At 36.4% G+C, this 22,067-nt stretch overlaps 1 protein-coding gene across 2 annotated transcripts in view; it reads right to left on the minus strand.

The window, feature by feature from the left end:
• Positions 1–22,067, minus strand: part of ANK2 (ankyrin 2) — a 308,584-nt gene that overhangs the window by 153,942 nt on the left and 132,575 nt on the right. For both annotated transcript variants that reach the window (XM_044681396.1, XM_044681395.1), the window contains 5 exons: positions 21,830–21,928; positions 13,037–13,135; positions 4,628–4,825; positions 1,182–1,280; positions 662–760 (listed from right to left, as the gene is read on the minus strand). In XM_044681396.1, the coding sequence (XP_044537331.1) occupies positions 662–760; positions 1,182–1,280; positions 4,628–4,825; positions 13,037–13,135; positions 21,830–21,928 (594 nt within the window). The remainder of the gene's footprint in view (positions 1–661; positions 761–1,181; positions 1,281–4,627; positions 4,826–13,036; positions 13,136–21,829; positions 21,929–22,067) is intronic.

Raw genomic sequence — 22,067 nt, forward strand, 5'->3', positions numbered from 1 at the left:
GTCCCATCCAGCACTCCATAGCAGAAGAAGAGTCATCTGAAAATTAATGTTGGTTTGTGTCAAACAGGAAAAGCTGATGTAAAGCAGCTATTTCAGGGTAGATAGGCCAAAAACTGCTAGAAGATGGAAAGAAACATGCAATAAAAGAAAAGAAAGTTGTTCTCAGTTAAGATGTCCTGGTTTTTTTTTTTTGCCTGTCTCTGATTAGTTATTATTCAACAGGTTCATAGGATGGGACTATGTCATCCTGATTTTTGGACAGATGTTTCTTGGAATTGCACTTTACTCAAGCAACCATGATGCATCCTGTTGGTTCTGCCATGGTCAATCTTACTTTCCCCTTCAGGGCAGCTCATAAATGTCTTATTTTTAATAGGGGCATTCAAGAAGATGTTTATTTAACGCATCTGTCCCAAGAGGCTTAACATTTCCTACGCTATTACTTTCAAATTTATTTTCGAGATATTCTTTTTGAAAGTTAAGAAGTTGCCTCTTGGAAAAATGTCTAAAAGAGTTATTAATTAAAAGTACAAGACCTCTGGGGCAGCTGAGCCCCTTGCTTTGACATGCACGCGCACGCACACACACACAAATCCACTCACACACACAGAACTCTCTCTCCCTTGCTCTCTGCGGTTATTCTATTCCAAGCCATACTCACAATGTTAGTGACATCTGGAGAGGCTCCATTTTGCAGCAGAAGGAGGACTATGTTCAGGTGGCCCATGAAAGCAGCCACATGTATTGGTGTGAGGCCAGACTGCGAAACAAAGCAATAGTAGTTTTACTCCTCTGCACGAGTGGAGGTTTGGGGGCTTCTTTAGATAAGGAAAACGAGTGAAAACAAAGTATAGAGAAGATGAGCAAAAGGAAGAAGGAAAAGAGGTAGAAAGAGATGAAGGGAAGAATGAGAAAAAGAGGCAGAGAGAACGAAAAAAGTAAGAGCAAGAGATAGAAAGAAATAGGAGATGGGGAAGAGAGATGGAGAAAAAGAGAAAGAGAGAAGAGAATATGAGAAAAAAGAAGACAGAAGATAAGAGTAATGAAGACAAGAAGAAAGAGAATGAGAGAGAAAGAGAGAGAGAGAGAGAGAGAGAGAGAGAGAGAGAGAGAGAGAGAGAGAGAGAGAGAGAGAGAGAGAGAGAGAATATGTTTTCTGGACAAGCTGAAACATTTTCTACCTCTGTTATAGCCTGGATTGAAGCCCCATATTTCACCAGCAGTTCCATGACTTTGATGCGATTTTTCTTGCACGCAATGTGCAGTGGAGTAAAACCATTCTGTGCGAGAGACAATCAAGTTAGTTGAAAACATGCAGATACAGAATTGTCACACAACTCCATGCTGGCACATTGCAGGCAATAGTGTTACCTCATCACGGAGTGTGACCAGTGCCGCTCCAACCCTAGTGGGTCAGGATACAGGGAGGTAACAGCAGCAGTACCACATTCTTGTGATACTGGCCTTTCCCCTCATAAGTAACCAGAGAACTGGCCTGCATGCCTCACTGCTGGTATGTTTTTGAAAAGGGCAATGAGGGAGGCTCTCTCTTTGGAGGAGCAAAGATGACATCGTTGATTCTTTTAGAAGGTCTAACAAATGCCCAGAAATCAAATTGTAGTTGGTCAGGGTGGGAAAATGTTTGCTTTCTTTCCTTGTAGACTTTGTAGGAAAGAAAATATATTTCTGGTAAAGAGACAAATTTTAAAGCATCTGAATTGCTACCCTGTCTCACCCTGAAAATCAAGGCTTTGTGGCCTTTTGCTTAAGTCATGTTTCCATTTCCCTCATTTGTTTTCCATCATTCTTCTGGGAGTTATAATTTGGTTGTTATAAGTAAAGTATAATGGTTTTATATAGATGTGTTGTATAATCGTGCTTTTCACTTGAAATGATTTTGGAGCCACTGATTTCAAACCTATACAACATAAACTAAACAATACCTCCAGATGGGGACTTTGCTCCCTTAACTAAGAACTAAAATAAGGCTTATACAACTGTTTCTAGGCTCCAAATGTCATGCTACTAGAATACTAGAATCCAGAAATTGTGCGTGTGATGCTTATACTGCTCTAATTCTGCGGCTGAACAATTAACCAGCTGGTATTTCATATCTATATCTATGTCTGTATCCAGACATAGATATAGATATAAACATAGATGGTATGACCATAAAGTAGTGAGACATTTAGAAATCTCCATCACAAAGTTCTTATTGTAACAAATACCTCACACATGGAAATCTAAGTATTGGAAGAAATAATTGTAGCATGGAAATGAGAATGATTTTTTAAACAAGTGAGTAAACCTAAAAAAGCAAAGGCAGAATAAGCCTTTTAAACAATTACTGCTATTCTGGTACATCCAAATATTTAATTTTATCAATTGATGACTACTCCCCCCCCCTTAAAGCTCTATTCTAGTTTCTCCTCATGGCTTGGGAGTTGTAGGGGGTTGGCAGTGGGTTTTCTAAGGCTACGAGAGCTGAGCACCCACTCTATCCTACCAAGGTTCCTTTCCCTCTTTTGGTAGGCTTGTTTCAGAATGAACCCACCTAAATTTGGAGGGACACCTCACCAGTCTAGCAGCCGGGGATAGTTCTTAATAGCTCTCAGTGACTTTAAGATTGGCCCAACAGAGAGGAATTGCAATCTGGGTTGGAGGAAGAAAAACTATACCAAAAATGAAAAAGATCATAGCTCTGAAGTTGCATTTAAAATATAGGATATTTTTTCACAATGTAGCCAATTCACAAAGACAGTTGGAACTTTTTCCTAAGAGTAGGATTGGAATGACAAACCTCTTGAGGTGCCTTCCACCATGATAGCTCTTAGAAACTCATTAATTGGGACCAAGCTTACACTTCTTTGCTCAGATTAAGACTATTTGATTGGGTCTCAAAAATTCATTAATCTGTTAATCAGAAAGAATTAATATTCTTGAAATACACCAGTGTATTTAATTAAAATAATCCTATAATCTTGTATTTCATATTGGTCAAAACATGAAAGTTCTCAGGAAAATATAAGGTCTTATTTTAATTAATGAATAATTTACCTTTCACTATGAAATTATTAACACAATGAATTTGCTTCTAGTTTTTTGCTTTGCTTAGGTTTCCTAACATTAATCCTTACTATATATATTCATATATTTATAAATAAATATATATAGACATATATGTATAATATATACATACATGTGGGGCAGTTTATATGTATTCCTATTTCTTGATCACAATAACTAGCATGAATTTGATGTATTTCCTTTAACAAAAATATTTTCTTCTTTTGGGGAAATAACTTCACATAATAACTACCTCTGCTTGTAAGATACAGGACAGTCAATTCCATTGCAGGACTCTAAACAAGAAATTTGTGTATTTTGATGGCCAATGACTTAGGTTTTACATAGGAAAGCCTAAAAGCTACTTGGAACTATGTTAATAAGTGAAAAAGATGAATTTCCTATTAGTTTGGGAATTAGCAAACATAAAGCATAAAAGTATTAGAAATACATCAGGTCTTTTCAATGGTGGTTGTTAGGCTAGCCGGTATTTAACTGGGAGCAAAGCAAGGTGATGGATTAAATGACAAGCCTTACAAGACATAGGAAAAGTTATGGTGGCAATTCTTTCCAACTTTTCTTTTCAATATGTCCATATTCCAAGAATTGGAAATAAAACAAAAATGCTTATTAAAGCACTTAGAAGACCAGTTTCCCCTTACCCAAGTACCATTTTGAATCAACTTGTCCAGAAAGAAAATTTCAGAGTTATTATCCACAGGGTTATCTTGCCCTATTTTATTCTCAAAACAAAGTGACTGGTCAACTGAATAGTAGACAGTCATTTCATTTAAACTCCTATATGCTCATGAATGTATATATGTATGCACAAATGTATGCATGTACATACAGGTATGTATATACATCTATGTGTACACACACACATATACAGATAGATAATTTCCCAAAAGTCTCAGTGTAATTTTAAGCTTTAATAACTTAAAAGATTTGATAGCCTAAAAATGAATACTTAAGACTTTTGAGACACCCTGTATTGATTTTAATAAACATCTCTAGGATAGATTGCTTAATGAAAATGTACTTCAACAAAGCTTCAGATAGACATAAAAAAATAAGAACTAATATTTTCCTTCTACTTTAGAAAATCTTCCCTGAATTCATCATTGTTTAACCCTTACTTTTCATTTAAAAAAAAGTATAACTTGAGAATTTCCTATATTCAAGTTGGCCTACCCCTTAGGGATCTAAGAAACTGAAAGGCTTTTCTGCTTCCTCCTCAGATTTTAATTTGTCCTTCAAGTTGCTCTCTACTCTCACGGAATTCACATCAGCATGTATGCAACTGATGGACTTCAGAAATGTTAGCTTGGTGCCTTCTAAAATCTTTGCTATTTTCTCCATCAGAGAATAGGAGGATAGGAAAGCCTGCACGATGGATGGAAGGAAAGAATGATTTTGTCCCCAAGCCATTTGCTATTTCTGCGTGCATCTTGGATCAGCAAACACTGGCTTGAAAACCCCTTTGTGTGTGTGTGTGTGTGTGTGTGTGTGTGTGTGTGTGTGTGTGTGTGTGTTTTGAGGTGGGCTGTGCCAAGTTTACCAAGGCTCTGGCGTTGGGATTGGCTCTCTTGTCCAGGAGAAGTTTGGTCACACGGTAGTGGCCACAGTGTGCAGCAACGTGGAGGGCAGTTAGGTAATCCAGGGTGACATCATCCACTGGGGCTTTATGTTGTAGCAGGTGCTTAACACATTCAACATGGTCCCCTTGTGCAGCCATGTGGAGTGGAGATAGTCCATTCTAAGCCATGAAGCAAAACAAAACAAAACAAAGAACCCAGTGAGTATGCTATCTGACGGCAGAGATTGGGCACTTCAGAACTATCATGAGTGACAGGGGTTGCTAACCTGGGATTCAAAGGGAAGAGCAGATAATGAGCACCAAGATTTTGTATATTGGGTAGGATGCATAACACAAGATGCTTAACTCTTTGGGATTCAGATTCTTCAACTGTAAAACGAGCAGGTAAAAGGCTTTCTAAAATTTCTTTCAGCTTTCCCCCTCTATACTTTTGATTCACATTGTCTGTTCCATTTCGGGGGGGGGGCAAGAATGAAAGCTATGAGAAGTGTTAATAGTGGATTGTGCTAGACTTGATACAAAAAGTTCTGTGTTCAAATCCCAAGTCACTATTCATGAGCTTCCTGGCATAGGAGAGTCACTTAACTTCTTTGAAATTCAAGCAACTCTCACAAATACAGAGTTATTAAAGGATTCAAAGTTAATCTTGTCTAACTCTCCATCATTTTACAAATATGGAAACAAAAGGCCAAACAGATGACTGCCCTAAGATCACAAAGGAGTTAAGTAATAGGGCTGAGACTCAATTCCAGGTCTTCTCATTCTAAATCCATTATTCTTTCTTTTGTACCATGATGACTGAATTCTCTGAGATTATATGTTCTGGATGGGTTGCAATCTACTCTGTTGGTGGTCATTGCAACATGAAGAGTTCCCACACTGATAAAATTACAGGTTCTTGGTGTATGTGTGTGTGTGTGTGTGTGTGTGTGTGTGTGTAAAGTAAGTTCAGTGATATGGGTACGTCCTTCCATTGAGGTACATTTCAACCCCTTTGTCTTTAGTAAATAATGATAATTATTGTTGTCAATGGTGACCTTATTTGAGGTTTTCTCAGCAAAGATATTAGATTGGTTTGCTATTTCCTTCTTCAGCTTATTTTACAGATGAGGAAATTGAGGCAAACAGGGTTAAATGACTTCCCCAGGGTCATACAATTAGGAAGTATCTGAGGCCAGCTTGGAACTCAGGTCTTTCTAACTACAGGACTGACACTTTATCCACTGTGCTACCTAGCTATAATAATTATAATGATATCTAGGATTTTTTATTGTATATAGTATGTGTCAGGCACTGTGCCAAGAGCTTTAGAAATATTATCTCATTTGATCCTCACAACAACTCTGTGAGGTTATTATCCCCATTTTACAGATAAAAAAACTGAAGCAGAGGTTAAGTGACTTGCCCAGAGTCATGCAGCTAATAAATATTTGAGGCCACATTTGAACTAATGTCTTCATGACTCTAGGTCATGCTCCATCAACTATATTCACCCTCTGCCTGCATTAAATGTGCATATACTTGTGAACTTAAGAATTCCAAGAAAACCAAAATTCATTTGAACAAACCCTCCAAGTATTGGAAGGCTAAATATGTTGTCTCTTTAAAAATCAATGTAAAAATGTAAACATATAATAAATTCTGGCTAAATCCTAGTTTGATGGCCAAAGCATGAGAGGATTCTTACCTTGTAGGGGGGAAAAAGGAAATTCTCTTTGTATAAGAGGCCAGCAAAGTGTGAAAATTGAATTGACTCTCCCCTCTTCAGTTTTAGATTTAATTGCCAGAAGCAATAGTGGGTGACAAATCAGAATCAACTGACTTCCCCCTGAGCAGTCCTAAGCAAAGCTTTAGCTATAATTGGTCAATGTAAAGTGGAAGGAAGACACAGGAAATGAGGAAAGGAATGGTCTTTAAAAGTGGCAAGAACTTCCTGTGACTAGCTCTTTCACCTTCAACTGGATCTTGAAGGAGCTCTGGCTTGGGACCTTGGACTGCTCTTCGATTTTCCTTTAGTACTACCACAGGGGTGGGTGAAAAGGAATGACTCCCCTTCTTGGCTTTTCTGAGAGGTACTAGCCTCCAGGGAAGCCCCTCATCTTGAAGGAGGCCTTGTGGCTAAAACCCTTCATTAATTTACCTGTGAGCCCCCTTTGGTGGGGCCTCTGAAGCCCTGACTGGTTTGGACCAAGATGGGGTAATTGCCTACTCTCTCTCTCTGATTTCCTTACTTTCACTCTTTCTCCTTTTGTAAATAAACTACCATAAAAAGTCATTCTGACTTGAGTAATAATTTCTGGCAGCCACAATTCTTATACATTTAGTCTAATCCTTTAATTTTTACCCCTTACAAAGGGCAATAGACTATATCATCATGGAGGTATCTACATTCGACACCTCAAAAGTTAGAGCAGCTAAAAGCTAATTGGCACCCAGATCCAGGTGCCCTAGCCACATGTGTTCCCTATGGATGAGTAATCCCTCCATACACACAACCCATGTACCATGGTAACATGTTCCCTATGTATGTGACTTTTCAAACACATTCATTAGAGGTGCCCACTCAGCACTTGGTTTTTATGTGTATTTGTCGGAAAGTGTATCCTAATTTTATGGGAAAACCCTACTATTACCAAAATTAATCTTAAAGGATTCTTTCATTAATTACTTTTGCTTTGAATTACTCTTGATTAAGTGAAAAGAATGACCAAGGGAGAAGCTTATAACTAATGTTTTTGTGGGTTCATCTGGGATCTCTAATTTGGATTTCCCAACACTACAAGGATCACAGATTTTTTTTTCCTTTTCATAATAGTACAGGACTAGATGTTTTTTTTAAAATAAACATGTCTGAGCAGGTATATGAACCTAACTCTTGAACTGATTTTTGCTGAAGTGCTGATATCTGATCCATTTTACTGTGTACAAGATAAGAATAATGTAAATTGGAATGGCTGTATAAATTGTGAATGTTTAAGATACTGGCACATAGCAAGGTGCTGACTGTGATAAACTCCATATAAATAAAAGCCTGACAATAGAAAATTCCAACTTAATCAATTCAAAAATTCCCTTTACCATATTGAGGAGGCAGTGGGAAGCATGTAACTAGACTTGGAGTCAGGAAAGAGACCTGGATTTAAAATACACCTTGAATATTTACTACCTTTGTAACCAGAAATAAGTTTCAATATCTCAGTTCCTTTATCTATGAAAAAAGGAGAGTGGGCAAGAAAGAAGGAGGGATCATTCATAGGATACTAACCTCATCCATTTGTTGTGTTATGACAAAAATTATTGAGTGACTGATTTATGGTTAAGAATATCAATTTATTGATTTGCCTAGAATTATAACCTATAGATTGATAGGTCAGTGGCCCTCTCAATGACCAAAGATACCAATGGACCTCAAGACAGATATATAAATAGAATTTCAATCCATTCTGCTATCTGCTTCTGTTTTATGATTGAGTTAATCCCATTTATATTCACATTTATGATTGCCATCTGTGTATTCCCCCCCATTCTGACTTCCTCTTTTAATCCTAACCTTTTCTCCTTTCACTCTTTCCCTCCCCTCCAGCATTTTGCTTTTTAGCTGTCCCCTCCTTTCCCTTTCCCTTATATTACTCCTATTCCCACCACCTTATTGCTATTTCCATCCTACTTCTCTACAGTGTTATGAATAGAGTTTTAGGAGCTCATTATTCAGCCTCTCCTATGAATATCCCAAGATGACTCCAACTGGCAAATAGTTAATTAGGAAGTGGTCCATGAAACCCTCAACCCTTCTCCAAACTAATAGGCAATGATTGTCTGGGTTGTCCAGTAGATAGAAAGAGCATCCTTGTCTCTCTTTTCTATCGAGCAAATTCACTTAAAAGGGGGAGATATATTTATTAGGATTCCTAAGGACAAAGAAAATGCAAAATTCTATAGATTGTGTGGTGCCTAATGTGCAAAACCTGGACTCATTAATTCTTTATAATATACAGTGATGGGGACCTTTCTATTCCAGGGCCCTGATATACACATTAGTATTGTATATGAAAATGAAATTCTCCTATTCACATCCAGAGAAAGAACTGTGGGAGTAGAAACACAAAAGAAAAACAACTGCTTGATCAATGGTCCAATGGGGATATGTTTGGGGGTGTAGACTCTAAGCTATCACCCTAATGCAAATATTAATAATATGGAAATAGGTCTTGATCAATGACACATGTAAAACCCAGTGGACTTGCTCATTGGCTATGGGAGGGGGTGGGAGGAAGGGAGGGAAAGAACATGAATCATGTAACCATGGAAAAATATCCTTAATTAATTAAGTAATTAAAGTTTTAAAATTAAAAAAAAGAAATTCTAGAGGTTTAGCATAAAATGACATCCCATCTCCATGACATAGCACAGTCTACCATTCATGCTGACAATGTTTTTGAACCTCACTCTAACCTCTTGAAATCTCTTGTTCTCTTAAAGATCCAGCTCAGGTACTACCTACAAAATGAGTCCTTTCCTGACTATTGTACCAACTGTTAATCTGTTGTTTGTAACAAAAATATTTTTCTATATGCTTAGAATTACTTCTCTGTATATATGTACTATCCCAGCAATAGAATGTAAACCTCTTGTGGACAGGGTTGCTTTGCCTTTTTTTTTTTTGGCTGTATATCTCTTCTATAGAAGCTAGGTGGCCCAGTGGATACAGTCAAGAAGACTTACCTTCCTGAGTTCAAATCTGATCTCAGACACTTCCTAGCTATGTGACTATGATCAAACACTTAAGCCTGTTTGTCTTGGTTTCCTCATCTATAAAATGAGCTGGAGAAGGAAATAGCAAAACTCTAGTAGCTTTGCCAAGAAAACCCCAAATGAGGTCACAAAGAGTCAGACATTACTTAAATGACTAAACAATAAATCTCTTGAATAAATTCTCTTTTTAAAATATTTTATTTTCCCCAATTATATGTAAAAACAATTTTTAACATTCATTTTTTTTAAATTTTGAGTTCCAAATTCTTTCTTTCTCTGTATCTCCTCTGTCTCTGTCTCTGTGTTCCTCTCTTTCTCTCTGTGTGTGTATATGTGCCTCTCTCTCTCTTCCCTCCCCACCACAAGATATTAAATAAGCTGCTATCGATTTTACATGTTCTTGAATAAAATTTTAAAATACATTGATCTGAACTGAAGATTCCGTAGTATAATAAAGAGCCCTCCATACTGAATCTAAATGTGGGAATGGAATTGACTTTCACCTTAAAGGTAATTCTGAATCTTGCCTTATAGGTTAAAAAAATCAGGCATTTTAGATGTATAAAAGTCAATAGCAAATAGAATTCTCTTTTGGCTTGTGGTAGAATCTGTGCTGGTCCCCTGACATTTAGTGCCTAGAGTGGTTGGGTTTGAAGTTTGTCATATCTAGAGTACAACTGTCTCACCAATGAACAGCTACTATGTCCCTAAGCTACATTTATAAGGCAATTTAATAAAATACACACAATATTGATGCAGTGGAAAAAATGACACAATGATTCAGAACTCTTCTTCATATGGTTCTACTTTGGAGCTGTCCATTCATGGCCTGTGGGATCTGTCTTTAAAAACGGAATTCATTCCACACATACTTTAAGTGTGTTGACTGCTCTTCTACCCCAAATGTTTCAAATTAAGTAGTCAATTAAAATACGAGAGAATTCTTAAAATATGTGCTTGGGTTGGCTGTTTAACTTCCTCCCTTGCTTTCACCAGCAAAAACCTCAGCCAATGCCAGTAGGGAGGGAAGGAGTGAAGAGAAGGAGGAAATCGGCATTTGTAGACAGCCTACTAGATGCCAGGCATAGTACTAAGTGCTTTACAATTATTATTTCATTTGATCCATATGACAACCCTGGGAGGGAGGTGCTCTTATTTTATCTCTATTTTAAAGTTGGAGAAACTCAAACAAAGGGTTAAGCGATTTACCCAGCAACATACAGGAAGTGTCAGAGGTCAGATTTGAACTTGGGCTTTCCTGACTCCAGCCCCAATGCTCTACCCAGTTAGCTGCCTCAGTGCTCAGTAGAAAGGAGGAAGAAATGTATAAAATAGGTTTAGGTTCAGTTGTGAATATATAGAAATAGCTAGGCAGTCCAAGGGATAGAGTACTTCACCCAGCATCTAGAGTTCAAATAATGCCACCAACTCTTAGTGGCAGTGTGATCCTAGGCAAGTCACTTAAGAACATTCAATCTCAATTTCTTCATTGGTGAAATGGAGATAATAATAGCTTCTGTCTCATAGGGTTCCTCTAAGGATTAAATGTGATAATGTACATTTGTATAACCTAGTGGAATTGCTTATCATCTCCAGGAGCAGGGAGGGAAGAAGGGAAGGAAAGAAAATGAATCATGTTAAACATGGGAAAATTGTTAAAAATAAATAAAGAATATGCTAATGCATTTAGATGCTCTGAAAATTTTAAAGCACTATATAAATGTGAACAATTATGAGGATTATATATTTAAGGCTCTAAGGATTATTTCTTGCTCTGCACCATATCTCTATATTTCCATTTTTTTCACGGAAATTAGTTGGGTTTGTGCCAACAATATTTTCTAAAAATGTGCAAGGAAACAAAGTATTATATGAACCAAACTAAAACATTGGAAATATCCTACCCTTTTTGACAAGTTGGACAATGGAAAAATATGTATTTACATATACAGTCACATAAATATATATTTATATATATATACATATACACACATACACACATATACTCACATTCCTATGTGTTTAGGCTTTAATACAATCCAAAAAAATCAATTAAATATGTTTTTATGAAGGAGTGAAATATTACTGATTTGAAATGTCTCTCCCACACTATACCTCTATACAGACAAAAGTCACTGTGCCACAGACATTCTTGTCACTCGATATCATTTGCTGCACCTTTATGACTAACCTCAGGCCAAATCAAGACGGGTTTTTAATGTCATCTCTACCCAACACAAACAGTCTCATGGCATCATTGTGGGCAATTCTCCATACCACCCAGAGGAGGAAGCACTGCTGCGCTGTCACTAATCTACCTTTTGGGACTCATTTTACAAGATCATCAACCAGAACAAAGCATTTAGGGAAGGAGAATTGAAAAAGGAAGGAAGACATGAAGCCTTTGGAAATTTAAAAAAAAATTAAGGGGTGGGGGGGTCTCTGAGTTACCAGCAGTGGCTATATCTTCAGTCATCACATAAAAACTTACCCATGAAAACTCTTAAAACCCCCAAAATCCTTAAACAGACAAATAAAGCAACAAGGGTCAGATTCGGTCTTTTAAAGCTCCCTTGCCATTTCAAAAACAAATAAAAACAAACCAAATCATATTGGCCTTTCTTAAAATGCTAGTTCATTTGCTATTATTTTTAAGCTCTTTAAAAAATTTAAATCAACTATGTCATAAACATGATATAATTATATATGATTAAAGTAAGCATATAGTTCCATTCCTGTCAGAATATTATATAAAAGTCTTTTATGTGACTTCATGACATAGAATCATAAAATTTGGATTTAGGAAGGACTTTTAAAGCTGTCGTTTAATTTAAGGAGAATACAGATGAACATAAATTTCTATCTGAAGAAAAGGAATGAGGAGGGAAAGAAGGAAGAGAGGGAGGGAGCAATAAAGAAAGGAAAGAAGGGAGGGAACAAGAGAGGAAGGGAGGGAAGAATAAGGGAAGGAAAGATTGAGGGATGAAGGAAATCATTGGCTTAGTCCCTATCCCTGTCTATAAACAGAGGCTATAAAATGAAGTACAGACATGTACATAAATATAAATGCAGATATTTAAAGTTTTAAAACAATAGGAAATTTTATTAAAAAATAAAACTGCTGCTGAGTTTCATGGTGCATCCTTGGAGTCCCTGCTGCTAGGAAGACTGAGGTTCATGGATTGTTTGAGTTCAGGAGTTCTGAACTAAAGTGGGACTAAAGCCAATTTGGTGTCTATAAAAGAATTTAGCATCACTATGAAAGTTCCTGGAGTAGGGGGCTACCAAGCCATCTAAGGAGGGACCATTTCAGAAAAACCAAGCATGTTAATGCTTCCATGATGCTTAATAATATTGGGGAAAGACCCAGGAATAGTTGCTGTACTTTTGGCTCAGGAAATATATGGAGATCCAATGTCAAAACCAAAACAAAACAAACACACATACACAAAACATACCCAAGCTAAGGAAAATTAATTTCCAATAAAAGGACTTAGACTAATCGTGCAACCATGTGTATGAGTTCCCACAATAGTTTTGCCATGTGGTGAATGGAAGGATGGTCAGAAAGTGGTTTAACTATTATCCTAGGGCATTGTATTCCCTAGACACACTCACCTTGGTCCTTGCCAGCAAGGGGGCTCCTCGTTCTAGAAGAAGTTCTACCACCTGGTCATGCCCACTCCGTGCTGCACAATGAAGTGGTGTCAGCCCGTCCTGACAAAAAAATTAAAAGATGGTGTCAAGGGAGCATATCATTTTCTTTTCTTTTCTATCCAATGTTAGCAAGTTAGTAGGTATCGATAATAACATTTAATCAAGAAATCAAAAAAATTGTCCTTTTGGTAAGGGATGAAAAAAGATTCACCCCCCCATTTTCACCAAGAAGATGACTTAACAGATAAAACTTCTTGACCAGTTGCCCAGCTTTTTACTCTGAAAGGTCAAAAAGAAAGTTGTATTTTCTCATGGAAGCACAGATCTTGTCTCTCCTCTCCTTCCTCTTTTTCCTCTTGTTTTTCTGCTTGCTTTGGGAATTCCCTACTATTGCTTAACTCAGCAATAACCTAAGCTTTTCCTGGCAAATGATCTTATTTCTGCTTGGATCTGCAGTTGTAAGATGAAAATATGTCACAGTTATACTGAGAGATGTAGTCAAAAATGGAGTCAAGAAGGGAGAAGTATGGCAGAGAAAATGAGAACTGGGTTCAAATTAGAATAGTTAGAATTGAGCAAACTTAAAGATCCTTGCTTGATGACAAAGAAGAGGCTGCAACACAAGATCAGGAGCTTCCCACCAAAATTACTGTTATCTCTCTATAGTATTTTGTTAATGAAAAACACCTTGTTAAATCTGTTCATGCATAGAAAGCCCATCAATATTGAAAATATTAAAATTTTAAAAGGGTTCATAAAACTTACTATTCTTCATACTTTTTTCTGGGACCTGGGGAAGGGGGGAAGAGGAATAAGGAATAAAGAAGGAATGAATGGGTAGCTAATTGGCTCTCTCAGCTAGAGAAGCAAGGCTGAAGTTGGAGGTGCTGAGTTCAAATGTGGCCTAAGACACTTTCTAGCTGGTGTGACTCAGCATAAGTAAGTCTCTAAATTCTTACTGCAGAGCCTAACTTACCATTATCAATCTTCTGCCTTGGAACCAATAGCAATTAGCAATAATTCCAAGACAGTAGGTAGATGTTTTTAAAAGAGGAATAAGAAGTGATAAAATGGCAATAATAAAAGACAACAACATTCTCATATACTGAATTTGACGCATTCAACCAACATGGAAATATTAATAGGGAAAACTTTTTAGAAGGAAAGCAATTTTCAAAAAAAAGTAACAAGTTTTGCCATGATGTTCATCCTTATAGGTTTAGCTAGCAGAAAATTATGTAATTAGATATATAGGTATATTTCAATAAGTCCTTACCTGGATCTCCAAGGCCAGTTTTCTACCATCTCTTTGTCTATCTTTCATCACTCTTAATTTTACTTTCTTCAACATTATTTCCTGCTACTTCCTCAAATAAATGCCCTGCTCTAGTCAACCTGGCTGACTCATTATCTTCTAAATAGGCTTTGAGTATGGCCACTTCTACAGTCGTTTTCATAGAGTACAAATGGATGGAGAGACAGAAGTTAGAGACAGTTCCCTCATCTCAACTGAATTCTCTACCCTTTTTAAGGTCCATCTGAAATACGTCTTTCTGATTCTAAATCTGGCACTCTTTCCAGTGTACCACCTAACTGCCCGATCTATGTAGTAGATAGATTATGCTGCATTAGCCGAAGGCATCCTTTAGACATGGAGGCAAACCCAAAATCTTGTACTATATTAGCAATTGAAACATCTTAGAATAACTATGGAAAAATTTTGACCTTATGGGCCCCCTGAAAGGAACTCATGATTTTAAGGGATTCCTGGACCACAAATGAGGACTGCTCCTTTCTAGGGAAGTGGGGAACGTTTTCTACCCATGTAAGACATTAGTGAGTATTACACCATCTCAGTTTTTCAGAAGTACATGGGGTCAGAAGTACATTGTAGTCCAGGAGTCAGAACTCCATGAAGCCACTTTGTGATAGAGGAATACTAGACCCTTTATTTTCCAATGTGAACAAAGTGCCTCATTATACCTCAATCATTCATGGGCATTTCTTGTTCAGCTTGGAAAAAAAGGATATGGGCATTCAACATTGCAGAGTTTAAGGGCATAGAACCCCTGTGATCTGGAAAATTGGAGTTAATTTTTTTTAGCCTTCCTTTGTCCCAGAGAAACAGTCTGAGGCCACATTTGAACCCAGAGCCTCCCATTTTCTGACCTGTTTCTCTAGCCACTTGGCCACCTATCAGCCCCACTTTTGTTAACTGTTGAATTAACTATGAGTGCCTCATTTTTTCATTCTAATGACAATCCTGAGTCGTCTCTGAGCCCTCTAGATTCCTGAATCTCTCTCCCATCTTCCTTACAGAGAATCATCCCTTACAACAATGTGAAAAAAAGAAGAAACAGAGAAAAGAATCAGCAAAACTCATTAATACATCAAGAAAATCTGACAATATGCACAATGTTGTTTCACACACAGAGATCACCCCCTTAAGCCACTGCAAAAGAATAAGAAGACATGATTTCTCATATTGCTTCTCTAGAGCCAAATCTGTTTTTTGGGCCTTTGAAACATTCATTTTCAGTTACTTTAGGATTTTTTTTTCTTTAAAACATCCAAGTGATCCCTGCTTGGCTCATTTGATATGAAAAACAAAACTAAGTGTCTACGTTCTTTTCTCTTTCCTTGCAGATTACAAATATCTCTCCTCTCCTAAAAATAAAACAAAACAAAAAAATTATCTTCACCCATATAGGTGGCATAGTGGAGAGAGTGTTAGACTTGCAGGGGGTCCTCCAGGTCAAAATTGTTCTCATAATTATACTAATTTATTTTCATTTCAAACTGAGTAAACACATGTACACACATATCCCACAAGTACAAAAATTCTTGTAGAGAAGGGGCTGGGTGGCATCCTTAAGGGTATGAATGGATCCTGCCTGAGATGTGAAATGTTGGGGCCACTGCCAGGGAGTTATCACTGTCATCAACAATTACAAAAAAAAAGGTCCATAACTTATATTGTGTCTGGCATTGGTATATGATGATAAATTATAAAAATACAAAACCAAGTGATTTGTCCCTGCTTTCAAGGACTTCAGAGTCTAATGAGGGAAGACTATATGAGAGATTTATGGCAGCCAGGTGGCAACAGTAGATAGAGTACCAGGTCTGAAGTCAGGAAAACCTGAATTCAAATATGGCCTCAGATACTTACTAGTGGTGTGACCCTGGGCAAGTCTTTTAACCCTGTTTGTCTCTATTTCTCAATTTGTAAAATAAGCTGGAGAAGAAAATAGACAATCACTCTAGCATGGCCATAAAAATCTCAGATGGAGTCATGAAGAGTCAAACCCAACTAAAATAACTTAACAAAACACATATTGGGTATTGCTTGCTATGGAAGGGAGTTTTGATGTGGGAAATCACAAGGATGGTGAGATGAGTCACAGAATAATTGACTGACATGTCCTATACATGAAGAAATATTTATATGATTAGAAGAAATACTTACATGATTAGAATTTATATGATTAAAATATTTATATGATTAGAAAAGAAATTATAAACATATACATATTTATATGATTATTTATATGAAATATTTATATGGTTAGAATAAATATTTATATGATTAGAATTCCGAGAGCAATAGGTAGAAGGTAGCCAGGTTATCCCCATGAAAGCATTGGAGGAAGACTCCTGGGTAGCGTGGTCTGGTAACCCTAACTAGATAAAAAGAGCAAAATTCTAGCAGGAGCGAACTAACCGGTATAATTCAGATGCAGAAAAGTATGACCAAAAGATATCTATAGCTTCTCAGGTCAATTGTGTGCTAGGGAAAGACGGTTGACTTGGGAGGTCACCTAGTTTTCCATTTGCTTACAAGGAAAAGCATACAAATAGCAGAAGCAATTCGTCACTCCTCTGGAGAAGCTAAGGAGCCGGGTTAGCATTGCCAATCAGACAGAATGCCAACTTCTTGCATGTGCAGAACAGGTGGAGACAGGAGGGGTACCTTCATTTTAAGCTGTCATCTTCTTAGAAAGTGCTTCATTTTTTTTAAAGGATTTATAATAAAAGGACTTGCTTAAGACGTCAAAGTCCTTCACCATACAATGAAGGAGATGGCTGTAGCATGAAAAATGTTTAAGGCTGGTGATGATTCTAGCTGGCTTTTTTGTCCATAAAAGAACTTGCGTATGGTTCCGTTGGGATACTACATGTAAGAACCTCATTCCACTGGACCTATCATGATAGGAATTGTGAAATATCTCTTAAAAACTGAAATTTAAAAAATGGGATTATTTCCCCAGTTATAAAATGAGGATAATAATTTTGGTATAATCCAACTCCCTGGTTTGTTGTGACAATCAGATCTAACAATGCCATATAATATTTTGTAAGCTATAAAGCACTTTGTGAAATTAACTCCAATTTATCATTTATATAAATATATCTATATCTATATATATCTTATTTGTACCTAATTATTTGGCTCTTGTCTCTCCCCACCACCCCCCACCTCCCAATTAACCTGTGAACTCCCTCCTTGAGAGCAGGGACTATTTTTTCCCTTGTTTCTCTAACATTTAGCAAAGTGCCTGGCACACTGGATGCCATTAACTTGCCTGGTTTGAGTCATGTTGGCTAAAGAGCTGGCCTTGGAGAAAGGAGATCCTCATTTAAATCCAGTCATTGAATCTCTCAGTGCCCTTAGGCAACTCTTTAAGACAAAAAGCCAATATGTCAAACTCTTGTGAACAAGACCAGAGAGGTTTGCCATTTCCTTCTCCAGCTTATTTTACAAATGAAGAAAGAGAGGCAGTAAACAGGGTTAAGAGACGTTGTCCATGGCTGCACAACTAGTAAGGATCTGAGTTCAAATTTGATCTCAAGTCTTTCTGATTCCACGCCTGGCGCTCTATCCACTGTGATTTTAGCAAAGGGAAAATATATTCCATATTTAAAGTTCTTTCCAGTTGTATGGTATTTTGTTCAAGCCAATAAATATAATTATTTTTAAAAGATTATAAGTTTCAAAGGCAATAATATTTACTTGTAGAGGGATTCTGCTTTCCGGGAGTTTCTTAGGCAATAGAATAACAAATCTGGACCACAAATACATTTTATAAATAACTATTTAGCAGTATTATTGCTAATCATAACAATTATTCTGGGTTTGATTAACTATTGCCAAGGTATTCTTTCAAACAATAACTAGCTGAGATTTCCAAACATTTTAGATACCTCTTGATGAGATCATCTCATCAGCATAAAGGTCAATGCTTATTTTTCTATTTACTAGAGCAAGAAGACAGATACCCAAATTATTAAATGCATTTGCCAAATCATTTAAAAGCAGATTTTTAAAAGGTTCCTAGATAGTCAGTTCGAGAGCTCTTAAGACAGAGGCTGCTAGAAGACATTTCAAAGTGATGGGTTTTGAAGAGATCAGCATTTTTCAATTTGATAGGTTTATTTTTCCTTTTTTGCTTCCTTTTCCTTCTGCTTCTAAAGAAGAACAATTAATTCTTTGGCTCTGGATGTTTGATACAAAGTTTTACTAAAATTAATATGTAAAAGATTCAGTGAACGTATATATTGCTAGGCTACTCTTTTACTTCTTTCGTTCATTGAATTTTAATTGTCTCCAAGTCTTTAATTAGCTAGTTCTTGGATGCAGAAACATGTGATTTAGTCTTGATTTGTTTTCCCACCCCAACACCTGATTTTTGTTGAACATGGAAAAGAAGAATCAGGAAATATATCTAAAATTGACATGATAATGCCAGGTATGGGGGAGAGTTAAAATGGAGATGATATTGTAAGTAATGTTAATATCACTTAAATAGCTTATTCCTTAAGTCATTAATAAATGAAAAAATCCAATAAATTCTTCAAAAGAATTCCTACAATGATAGCGTGCTAAAATGCTGTTGGATTAATTAAAGAAGAGGAAATTTTGGAGTCTCAAAGATGCAAGAATGAACATCACTATTAATTCCAATAGTAGAGCTCTAAGCATGGACTTTAGAAGAGCTAATTTAAATTCATCTTCAAACATTTACTAGCTTTGTGACTCTGGGCAAGTCATTTAACCTCTGCCTGCCTCAGTTTCCTCAATTGTAAAATAAGGATAATAATATCACTGACTTCTATGATTGTTTTGAAGATTAAGTAAGATTTGTAAAATGCTTAGCAAAATGCCTGGCACATTGTAGGTGCTTAATAAATATCTCCTTCCTTGTTAAATTTAGTCTATAAACAGAAGCACTTATATCAATTATTTCAAAGGTACCTCTTTTGAAGGCAAATAAAACCTCCAAGAACAAACAGTTACTGTGCCAACTCAAAATACTTTTTTCTTTCATTTTGCAGTGAAGGGAAAAAAAAAACAAAACAAAATGTCTTGGATGTTTTTTTTTAAATGAAATAAAATATTCTGAAATTTAGAATTATCAGGAGTTCTAAATTCTGTATGATAGTTCCTGATTTCAGACTTTAGGTTACTTTTCTCTACAAGCCTCTCCAGCTTCAAAGAATGCAGAAGCAAAAGACACGTTTGCTATGTAGTTTGAGTTTATAGCTAGTTTTGTTTGTTTGCTTGTTTGAACCAAGAAGGGTTAGGTATAGAATATAGATTAGGTTTTCTAAATCTTGGGCAAAATTTTTCTAGTCTTATCCATTGAGTCACAGGGGTATTTTAAACTTCCAGGGTGAAGGGGTCTCGATACAATCCTGCATGACTATGTCTAATCCCCATGGACAGCTGCCAACACACCTCATACTGATAATCTGATCCTTCTGGGTTGTCAATCTCTGAATGCAACTCAATCGCTGAGGCATCTGAGAGTCTTAAAGATTAACTGGTCCAAAATTCTCACTTCACATATGAGGGAGGGAAGGCCCATAGAGAGAGGTTAAGGAATTCACCCTCCAAATCACACAGTAAGCTAGAAATGGGTCAAGAATTCAGTTTTCCCTTTTCTTAGTCCATTACCCATTCTACTAAAATGGGAACAGTTCCTTCTTGGAGTTTTTATATGCAAATGAATGTGAATAAGGCAAATTATGTTACCTTTGAAATAACTGAAAACATTTATCTTTACAAGACTAGTAAAAAAGCAATAAATACTTTATGATAAATTAACATGGCAGCTAAGCACTAAGAAAAATGTTCTGGCTTAAGATTCTTTTGTAGTTATGTAGTGTTGTTTTTCTGCTGTTAACATGAATTTTTGGAGGTACCTCAAAAGAAACAGTCTGGGAAATGTGAAAGGGAAACAGATCAGGTTAATATTGAAGGAAGAAGTGCCAAAATGCTTCCCTTTAAATGTAACACCTGCATGCAATAAGCATGCAGTTCTACCTATGCCTTCACAACCCTTATACTTATGACCCTATCAAAGCTACTGCACACAGACAAAAGGAAAAGGAAGAGAGATCCAGATACCAAATAAATTCAGGCACAAAGACATGAGACAACACAACAGAGCCACTGACAGACAAAGAAAAAAAAATGCTTTGTAATCCCCCCTGTTGTAAAATGTCCACAGCTGACCATGCCCAAATGCCTTTAAGAAGAGGGATTAGAAATGCTAGCCAAAGCTTTTAAGGATACGCAAAGTCAAATTCTTTTCTCCTCCATTGGGGGCAGCTTTAGCAGGTTTTAATGGATCTACCATATGATATGATTTGATAGGACAAGATAATGGATAGTCTGATAGCATTGAAGAAGAACTATTTGATCCTGCTTTGTTCAGAATTCAGCTTGGACTTAGCTTACAGGTCCCTTGTTCCCAGAAATTCAGTAATTTATGGACTAACTTATGTAAAAAGAATTGGGAATATTTTCTTCTTCTATTAGATTTCTAATCTCATATGTCAATCTTACTTGATGGTATAAGCATAAAAGTTTTGGAGAGAGAGAGGCTATGATTCTTCTAACCTATCCTCAAAGAATTAAATTTTTAAAAAAGCTATATACTTAAAGGGTAGTCATAAGTGAATTTTGAAAAGTTATATATACAGAAATAGAAAGTAACTTCATTCCATATCAGCAGAAAATAGCTAAGCAAACCGAAAAGGGTTTTACAAGTATAAGTACATCTGTGGTTACTGCTAATTCATGGCAGTTTTGATTAAACTAAATATAAATGAAATATATTACTTCTCAATATACAGATATGTGAATGATGTAACCTAATAAAATATATATACTTTCACTCCCTAGGATACATTTTATACAGGCCTTCTCAAAAAATTGATTAAAATATGGAACTACTTAGGAAAAATGTATAGGAGTAATTATCTATAATTATGGAAATAAATACTACAAATTAATATTGCACTGGAATATAAAAGCAATATATACGGGTTACTGATATTTATAATGAAAATCCAAATCAAAAGCATGAATTTTTAAGTTTGATTTATCCCATTGAATGTGTGAGGGACTGATATTTCATTTTGGAAGGCCAGGAGTGGGAAAACATTGACAAACATAATTTTTAATTCTTAACTCTTACATGGCCTTTTGAAAATTCTAGGATCACTGGGTCCAACCCTCTCATTTAATAGATGAAAAAAAATTGAGACACAAAGAGTTCACACAGTAAGTGTCTAAAATTGCATTTGAACTAGGATTGTCTTGTCTTTAAATTCAGTACTTTATCTACTTTGCCACCTACTAGCTTGGAGCAGCATCCGAGAAAGTTCCATTCCCATGAAAAATTTCTTATGGTTGAGTGCCAAGACACAAAGAAATGATAAAAGAAGGAAAGCTTTAACACTCACCCTAGTTTTGGCATCAATCTGACCTCCACGATCCAGTAAGAGCTTCACCATATTTGTATTTCCCCTTTTGGAAGCCACATGCAAAGGAGTGATTCCATTCTGGGTGATGCAAAGAAAGACCAAAGAAGAGCATGTTGGGTTGGACAAGGGCATAATAATGATAGCTTTGGAAGAGAACATAACCGTTGCTAAAGAATAGTCCTCAGGGCTACCTTGTTTTGATATGTTTTGTTAATAA

Source organism: Gracilinanus agilis, chromosome 6 (assembly GCF_016433145.1).
Source record: "Gracilinanus agilis isolate LMUSP501 chromosome 6, AgileGrace, whole genome shotgun sequence".
NCBI lineage: Eukaryota > Metazoa > Chordata > Mammalia > Didelphimorphia > Didelphidae > Gracilinanus > Gracilinanus agilis.